This window comes from Oreochromis aureus, linkage group 12, assembly GCF_013358895.1.
Source record: "Oreochromis aureus strain Israel breed Guangdong linkage group 12, ZZ_aureus, whole genome shotgun sequence".
NCBI classification, from domain to species: Eukaryota; Metazoa; Chordata; class Actinopteri; order Cichliformes; family Cichlidae; genus Oreochromis; species Oreochromis aureus.
The window spans coordinates 8989900-8999643 of NC_052953.1; the positions used below are offsets into that span (position 1 = coordinate 8989900).

Consider the following 9744-nt stretch of genomic DNA (forward strand, 5'->3'; position numbering starts at 1 on the left):
AATAATTCAATAATAAGTAGTTTCATATCACTGTGTGGGCATGAGCCTCTCCACACATCTAAAAGAAAGGTAATTCTTTTCATTAGCAATTCCCTAAATTAATTGTCCTAAATTGTAAGATAATTCCTAGCAAAACCTTCTATTTTACTTTTATATTATCAACAATCAAAACTAATGGCGTATGTATTTTCCATCCTCGCTTCACTCAGACCCAAACCTATTTATGCTTCCTGAAAAAATAATTATATATTTAAATCATTTACATTCTAAATGATTTTCTAGATAAGCTGGGCCCTTTAAGCCAGGGCCCATTTGTCCAATAAAATACACATTTTTTGTGTAACGGAGTGTTCTTCAGTAATAGCTTTCCTATGTAACACAGGCAGTAAAATGTTATGTGTTGTAGGTATTTGAAGTCTTTCCAGATACGGTTCCTTTGGGCACATAAAGGTTTGTGGTCTGATGCATGTTGGTGGTCCTTGACACGAAGAAGTTTGAGAACTCTTTTCAGTTTGGCCTCTGGGATTTACATTTCTGTTTTTCTACCTGACAGCAGTTTCACAAGAGTCGTCTTCCAATCCAAGCAAATACTTTCCTGCATCCTCGCAGTTCAGGCCAAAAGCTTGTTTTAGTGGAAAGCATGAATTAGCTTTGATGGAAAAGCTGCAAGATTTTCTATGAGTATTTTAGTAGCATATTCTCTTCTTCACAGGACCCCAGTGAGAAGTTCTGTGTGTGTGGAAAATTGGTGGATTTTCCTGCAGACAGTGTCGTTGTAACTAGCATTGCAATTAGCATCGAGGGAAATTTGTTCAACTGAGTGCTAATTAGTTATAAGCAACAGTTCAGTTTGCACAGTTTAAGATTTATGGTGATATATTCAATTAAATTTGGATTCAATTTGAGTAAAAACATAAATGGGATATTTTTGGATATTCTGTTCTATTTTTACAACAAACCCTAAAATATGAGCTTAACACATGGCACATCTTTTCATGTCATGCTCTAGAGATGGAAACTCTTGTCTGATAAACACAGACTCTTTTGTTTTACTCTCATGTCTTGGGGAAATGGGGCCAGCCGAATGCAGCAGACTCTGCTCAGGCACAGCTGGATCCAATAAGAGCATGCCCTGGTGTTCTGTTTACCCATTCCATATATTACAACAGGAAATTTGGGGAGGAAAAAAGTGATATAATAGTATCAAATACTACTATATTCATTTCATTTCCCTACTAACAATGTTGCTTTTTCCCCTCAACTACAAAAAGAATGATAACATCTGAAAGCACACTGTTTTGATGTTCAGCCCAGAAATACTTTGTACTTTGTTCTACTATAACAATACTATATTATGTTAGTTCTAGGCTGTACTCTGTTGTCTGTGCACATGTAAAGACAACCTATCTACTGCACAGCAAATCTACCTAGCTGCACCTGAACCTAAACTTTACAGTTTAGTCTCACGGCTCTCGCCTTAAATATTCCTACAGAAGGCGGCTGTGGGAATATTAACTTTACAGACTGGTAAAGTTCAACAGTGCGGATCATTTTGTAGTGGCTTTTTTGTCTCAGGCATTTGTGGAAACAAAGTGAGACAGAATATTGGACTGAAATTTGTCAACGGGGACAGAAAAGTGAAAATAAAGTTAATAACATTGTTCCTCTGAGTTGTTTCAGATTGTTAATATTTAACGTTTTCTAGCATATTAGCAGTTTTCCTTTTAATGTTATTAGCCTATTGTGCTATGTCACACAAACTGTTATTCAATGCAGGTTTAAAAGAAATACACATTATTTGCCGCATGCATACATACATATAAACTTTTTTCCCCTCTACACTCCAGAATAACACAATGCACCAGTCATCTGGTTCATCCTGATATGCTGCACCAGGTCATGTATCGGCCATCTTTGCTACTTTTTTTAGAATACATTATAAGTCAGTGCACTGAACACAATAATGCAGTGATAGGGTAACTCAAGATTTTAACCCTCTTTAACAGTGTAATAATAATAATTTGAAGTTGTGCTAGAACACAAAGACTCAATCTGTCTGAAGGCCACATTAGATGTGGTAATTATTGCCAATTCCTTACCCCGTGGAGCTGCAGAAAGACAGACGCTGCTGCCAAGTCAGAGGCATTGTTGTGGTGACATTTGAGTGGGGGATCAAACCGCTGATGAATAATCCATATTGAAAAGCTGCTCTTTCTGCCAAATGTCAAACAGCAGCAGGAGCCATTGTTCAAGGAGCGGACTCTAAAACTCTTCATTCAGCATCCTCATAATACTGTGTCACACAGTGTACTAGTAAAGGTGGCGATGCAGCGTGTGCTGAACAAACAGTGGTTTAATAACTGAGGGGTAAAAGAATTTCCTCACTCACTAGGTTGCTCATTTTCTAAACCAGTCCTGTCATAATATGCCACACACTACATTTGAATGTCAGTAGAAGTACTAACAGTTTACTTTCCTGCAGCTTCATCACAGCTCGTCTGTGAATTGCTCTTCCGTTATGGATTGCACCCTGTGATGATCTCTGATCTCTGCAGCTCTACAGTACATCTCACAAATCTAGAAACCCTCATTTTTATCCTTTGCTTTGAATGTGCAGCAAGAATGAGAAACATCAGCTTCCTGCTCCCCTTCTGTTTACTGCAACAGATGAAAAGAGAGCAGAGTTTTCTGTAAAGACGAGGGCTTAGCTGATTTGTTTTGCATTGTCATAAATTGGCAAACTGACTCTTTATAATTAGCCTGCCGCAAAGCCAAGCAATGTTTCAGGGCTTGCAGCCTGTCTCCAGTCCACATAAAGAAATATTCGAAATGAACAAAAAGCAGCTTCCATCTGGTTGAGATGCACAACTTGGGCTGTGTAGCTGAAACAAATTGTTGTATGCCTGTGGTCAGCATAGATCTGGCATATAGAACAGATGCTCCAACACCCCCAGGCTTCCATAAAAACACACAACACCAACACACACCTCTGCACATCCATTCCCTCATGTCATACACTGACTCACACTGTTATGGTGGAATAGATGCAGGTGGATTCAGTCTCCCCCAGCATGCTTCGGCGCTGGAAATAATACAATATGGTATTTTAGCTTTTTAAAAGATTGAAAAATACATGAAGAATCACACTGAAATGGGGCAGGGGCAGGACCTAACACAAACAGGCAACAAAAGTAGAACATCAATGTCTTGCACAATGCTGGGTTCTGGTTTTCCATATATACTGCATGACAAAAATGTAAAGATCTGAGCTGCCCTATTCTTCACAGTAATTCACACTGCAGATAAGGAATAGTTTGGAATTTGATTTTTGCCTTCTCCTCGCATAAGTTGCTTTCTCTACCAGCTGCCAACAAGTACACAAGCTCAGCCTGTTGATTAAAGATTAGCAAGTTTCACTCTTCTTTTCGTATCCTGGATTTTCATTCATTCAAATCTTAACACTCGCCATGTCACAGAGATGGCGAGTGTTAAGATTTGAAGTTTGAATCCAATTAGCTTGAAGTTTGAATCCACCTGTGCGTATCCGTGGGACAAAATTACAAAGACATCAAAAGTTAATGGCTCTGCAAACAGACACTGACCGTTTATACACTGTAAGTGGAAATAAATTGCATCACCCTGCCCTAAAGAATGTCTGAATCACTGAACTTCCCATGAGGATAGGTAACCATTGTTCACTTCATTTGTTTTGTTTTTGCCCTAAGTCAGAGACAAGAAACTCAATTCTGAAGACTTTCCATTATCCAATTCCCCACAGCACAGTCTCGCTTATTTGAAACCTTACTCCCGTGTACCAGTGTATCAGCAGCACCTACCTATGCTACTTTCAGCTGTGTAAGAGCGATTCTTTGTTTTTCAAGGATTTAGGTAGTTCATCCATTAGCAGTATCGGCAAATGTGACGAAAGATGTGTTTGATTTGATTATACCTTGACTTTAAAACAACAGCGGACATCACAGCACTTCCAAGACCTTATGTGACTGTACAGCAGCAAGCAATACTGCGCAGTAATCTACAAAGGCCTGAAAGGGGGAACTGTTTCTTTAGCCAACCTGTAAATTCCTAACAGATTGAGCTTCTGGTTGAAGGCCTTGTTTTTGGAAAAGCAGCTGAAAGAAGCTTGTAACACTGCAGGATTTCTTTCAGGCTAAATACATTAGCAGATGGACAATGGGGTCAGTGATCCGAGGTTTACTTGTAACAGAGAAGCACAAAGTCTTTATCGAAGGAGTCTGTGAATTACAGTGTGACTCTTGTTTGCCAGCTTATGCTTAGCCAAGCGTTATGGTGTACCACTTTGTTCTGTATTGAATCTGCTGCAAACATGGCTGTTAATATCTTAGAATATCAGCAGTCAAAACTAAAAAGAAACACGGGCTTATTTTAGTTGTGATAGCATCCTTCTGCAGGACTAAGAATTGACCTGACAAATCATGACACCCCAATTTAGACTTCTTTATTCTAAATGTACAAACACCACAAAAAGAAGCTTATTCAGTGTGCGACGGCAACGCCGGATAACGTCTGCAGATGTAATCTTCAGGAACACCAGTCTCATTTATCTGTCATCCGCTTGGGGATTCGAGGAGCGCCTTTATCGGGGTTCCGCAGAAAGGAATTCGCAGAGACTGCAGATGAAATATGGACGGGTTATTTTCAACAGAATCACTACTGGCAGCCTTGAGAGGAGGAGATAATTACCACTTTGACAAGCTTTGATCACAGGTACAGTTATTCTCAGAATGTCTATGTTGATAGAACAATGAGATGACGGCCCTGAAATCCAGATGAGTGTGGCCTAGTTTTGCTTCTTGGATTATGAATAGAAGTACTGTCTAGCGCATGAAGACGCAAGAACAACAAAATAGGGGTAGTTGATGTGGCATAGTTGACTGTCCATAACTCTTTTGATTTGTAGAAGTGGAGAAGAGCTACTGCAATGCTCTGGGGGAAAATGTCGTGGGTAAGTCATCCACTTGTAAATACTGTGGGTGGAATGAATCACTGTGGTTTCTTTTTTGTCAGAAGGCAGCAAATTATTCAATAGAATGACAGATGGATCAACGAGCCTGGAGTCTTGCTGGAGTCGATTTTAGCGAAGTAGGTGTGGAGTCACGAGGGGTAACACTGGTGGGAAGTAGGAAAAAAAAAATCAAGATGAAGATGTAACCTTGGCATACAGAAATGAGGTTCAGTTCATTGATATCTCTTTGAAAATGCATCCAGACCAAAGTAAACATGCCTCCCACACTACCTGCCAGAACTAAACTGAGATGCAGTGTTTCTTAGCAGGGCCACCCAGGTATAGGAAGGAAGAGCTCTTTATGTGTGTGTGTGTTTGATGGTCAAACAAGTCAAATGAGTCAGGTTTTGCCTCTCTGACCTCTGGAATGTAAACAACAAACCTTATGAGTTTTCAAGCCAGTGTTTTGTTTATGTTACATAGTTTTTCAGGGTTTGCGAATGTATTCTTCCACCCCTGCAGGACTCATTTATATTTTACCTCCTCCTGTATCCTGCTCATTAGTCCTGCACTGATGTTGTTCTCCTGGAGGCTCAGATGCCTCAGTGGAAACTGTGTCCTGCAAAGCAAAGCCCCCATGATGTCATTTCCTCCCACATCGCTGATGCAGTTCTTGTCTAAATCCACCTGCCGCAAACTCATGTTCTCTTTCAGCATGTCAGCCAGCAGCCTGACCCCGGGGTCACCCAAGTTATTTTCGTCTAGGATGATCTGAGTCAGTGAGCTGTTTCCTTTTAAGCTGTCAAAAAGTTCCTTCCACGCTGCCAGATCGGCACCGCTGGTCTGTGCTAGCCCTAAATACTGAAGATAGGAATGGGATCTCATATATGATGCTAACACTTTCACCCCATCACTGCTCAAACCATTTCCTCCAATATCCAGCTCTAAAAGTGTAAAAAGCCTGAAAGAGCTCCATCCAGAGGGCAGCTGAGGTAGCATATTGTGTTCTGATGGGAAAAGCATAGCCTGTTGGATAGCAGCAGCTGCTCTTGCTGTTTGTTCCTGCAGCTCAGCTATTCCGTTCAACAGGGTCAGCACTCCATGGTCACGCAGTTTGTTCCCAAACAAGCTGTAGAGAGAGAAAATAGAGGTTACTGTGGAGATTTATTTTCGAGCCTCCATGAACCACTCACTTCAAAATGTAGCTGTGTGCACCCTGATATTAAGTTTTCTCTTATGTGACATCTAAGTTCAGGCAGAAAGACTTCTTTTTTACACCGGATGACACTGGATGACACAAACGGTGGATTTTTTTTGTGTGTGTATTTTTGTTTTGCAGCTTCAGTAAAATGGAATCTGCAGAAAACTGCAGGATGTCCTGATAATTTGTTACACCTTTTCCTGTTGATGTATTTGGTATTTTAAATGCAGATTTAAGGATTTTGAATAACTGAAGAACTGAACTGGTGCATTTGGGAATAATGCTGAAATATATTCATGTGTTTTCACAGGTAAATTATTTTTACGCCCTTACAGGAATATCTTTGCCTCTATTCCCCTTTAAGAGATGAAGATACACTTTTCATTGGCTGTATTAAAAATAGTCTGCTAGCTGAAAATCTTATCTCATTTGTTTAATCTGTAAAAAGTGAAGTCTCACAATAATTACACTGGGTCACAAGCTTGACTGTCGCCAACAAAGGCCTTCTAGAAATAGAGGGCCGGTCTTTCTCACCACTCCGCCGCTGTCTCGATAATTACTGCAGCCACCTTTGCTTACTGCTTGTTTGTGGGTCTCTATGCTTTAAGTTTTGGCTTCAGTAAATAAAAACAATCAAAATCAGGTGACTGACTCGATGATTAAAAAATATCCAAAATTTCTTTCCCTTGAGAAACTCTTGGGTCACCTTTGCAGTATGTTTTATTGTTTGCACTGTGAAGCATCAGTCAGCTGTGCAGCAACTGTGTTCTTTACTTGGTTTTATGCAGTAAAGTTATTTTTCTAACCAAGGAAAGAATGCTTCCATCATTCCCTTTGGTTGTCTTCTGTGGTTTTTCACGTCTTTTGGTCTTGGCGTAATCGACAGTGTTTTCCTGTAAGAATGGGCGAGATTCCTAAATTGGTCACTCCTAAAGTTTTTTGCTGTCATAGCCTAATGATGGGCTCTCTCACTTGCAAGGACATCTCTTTAGACCTCGTGTGGAGGATTCCACTGAAAAGTACCAAATACAACATCATCATCTCCAGACTTTTATCCACCTAATGCGTCACAATAATAATAAGGAAACCAATTAAATATAAGCTGCTGAAAATGGGGGACTGTGTATAAAAATGGCTAAAATTCCTATACAGTTAATGTAATACTTATATATCCAGTACTTTGGTTACTGTGTTTCTTGGATTTGCTGCATTTTTATACTATCTCTTCAGTTCATATTCCTGTCTCTCTCTCTTTTTTTAAAAAGTGATATTCAAATGCTTTCAGATCATGGCATGTTTTCTGAATTCTAATGTTATTCTTTCTCAGATTTTGATAAGACACGACTCAGTGGAGCGTAGGACTTACTGCAGGCCTTTGACCTGGGGCTTCACTCTCAGAACGTCCAGCAGAATGTGAGCACCGTAGGGGCCAATGAGGTTGAGGTTGAGATTGAGTAGTGTGACTTCAGACTGGCTGCTTTTTAGTGCCCCCGCCAGGCTCAGCAGAAGGTCATCTGTGAGGTCCGTGTTCCTCAGAACTAGCTGCTCCACCTCATCAGACATGCTCAGCACTGTCATCATGGCATGAAGCTACATTTACAAACCAAGAGAAAGTCACAGAAAACTGTAAGTCCCTCTAAAATTACAGTGCGGGAAATGAAACTGTTATAATACAGTGTTGCTATACTGTTATCCATAAGAACAGTTTCTTACTGTAAAACTAGAGCACTGTGCTGAGTGGAATATATATTTTATATCTGTGAATTCTTCTTTTCTGTAATCTTGTTGTAGAGTGGTGCAGAATGCGAGAGCAGAATTGCAAAGATATGATACAGACATAAATATATTACATTTAACTTCTAGGTTACCTCAATTACAAGAGAAGCAGCTGTTATAAAAATACAGAAATCACATTTGCACAAGTGCAGATTATTATTTTGTCCTTCATACAGAAATACATTTTGCATCTGAGCCCTGAGAGGAATATTAACATTAAGCATTTACTGTTTGTAAATGTGCGCAACAGCACACAATGTGAGATGTGTTGTCGGGTGGGAAAGAGATGTGGGGGAGACAGGTGCTGGAGGTTTTCTAAACACAGACAAGATGAGAGTCCGGAGACATATGGTCTGGCTGTCGGCCACGTCTACTGTGCCATTTTGCTAGACCTTGAGGAATTTTTCAGCCACTGTTGGAAGCTTTTTCATCATGATCGGTATGACCGAGTGAAATGCCTGCCTGCCCCAGATAAAACTCAGTGACCATTTGAACAACTCGTCTTTGTATTCAAAGCCCAAATAATAGAATTAATCCTCTGAATTCATCCGAATGAAATTAATCAACATTTTATCTGCCAAATCAATGTTACATGCCTAAAACATATTGCCACCTTTCTGTTATCAGGGTAGATTTTACATTTTGGAGGTTCCTCAGGGGGGGACGTTTGTGCTTAAAAGCTAAAAATATGAACCAGTAATTAAAAGAGAAAATGGTGGCACTCAGTAAAAGCCTGAGTTTCTCTCTGTGTAAACACTACATTATTTAGTGAATAGCTGGAACACGGTAATATAGTCAGAGTGTGGAATAACATGAACAACCTTAAAGCTAGTTGAGAAGTGGGACAATGGAACGTGCATTACTTTAATGGGCAAATTGTTTTTTAATGTTGACATTTCATTATATTATTTGGCAGATGCAATTCCTGCTCTAACAAAAACACAGAATGTAAGAATCTGCTTGAATCGAGGCTTTTGGCAGTGATTTAATGCCAGGAAAGCTTCTGGCAAAAACACAGTTTCACCACAGTAATTTGTGTTATACACACACCTGTGCCTGCAGGTCTTGCTCTCTAACGGACTCTTCCGTGCCAGCGCTCTGATTAGCCTTGTCCTCTTCTTCCTCTGGCTTTCCATCATGCTGCAGAATGGTGTCACTTTCTGCACTGAGCTCCACATCTGAGCGTTGAGCTTTGGGGCCCAATGACAGCCTCTTCTGGAGCCGGCACCTCTCCAGGACTTGGCATACAGAAAGAAAATTAAACAACTCAGGTGCAATAAAACCAACTGTCCTGAAGCCAAGTGCATGCAGTGATACTGATATCCGCGGTTAATTTGAAAATGTAAATAATAAAATCTAAAATTCAGTTTGTGCCTCTGTTTGAGCAATAGAGAAAGCAGATCAGCTAAAATTTATGCACACAGGCATGTGTGTATCTGCATAACCTCTCCCACACGTCATCCGTCTTCCTTTAAGCAGACATTTCTCAATGCATCACTTTCTTGCAAATTCAACCTTTTTCTGCTTAAGTGTATTATGTAAATCAGTTACAGCTCTCCAGGGGGATTCCACTTTGGTCCTACTGTGCTGCGGTTTCTTTACTCACTGTTTGCCTTGAACCAGTGATGTTTGCTTGGGCCTTGCTTCAACGCAGCACTCATTTCCACACATTCTTCATAGAAGTCCTTCAGCTTTTCCCCATCTCTGTTTTTCCTATTTGATCCAAGGCCCTTCTGTTTCTCTCTGTTCTGCTTAGTCAGAGCTTCCTCATCCTGCAATGAAT

At 40.2% G+C, this 9744-nt stretch overlaps 1 protein-coding gene across 1 annotated transcript in view; it reads right to left on the reverse strand.

Annotated features, from left to right (window-relative positions):
- Nucleotides 1–4552: 4552 nt before the first annotated feature.
- Nucleotides 4553–9744, reverse strand: part of LOC120443156 (NACHT, LRR and PYD domains-containing protein 3) — a 6421-nt gene continuing 1229 nt past the window's right edge. Inside the window, exons 4-8 of the mRNA XM_039621186.1 lie at nucleotides 9568–9744; nucleotides 9012–9199; nucleotides 7552–7775; nucleotides 5525–6113; nucleotides 4553–5148 (exon numbers count right to left, since the gene is read on the reverse strand). Of these exons, the coding sequence (XP_039477120.1) occupies nucleotides 5134–5148; nucleotides 5525–6113; nucleotides 7552–7775; nucleotides 9012–9199; nucleotides 9568–9744 (1193 nt within the window). The 3' untranslated portion in view covers nucleotides 4553–5133. The remainder of the gene's footprint in view (nucleotides 5149–5524; nucleotides 6114–7551; nucleotides 7776–9011; nucleotides 9200–9567) is intronic.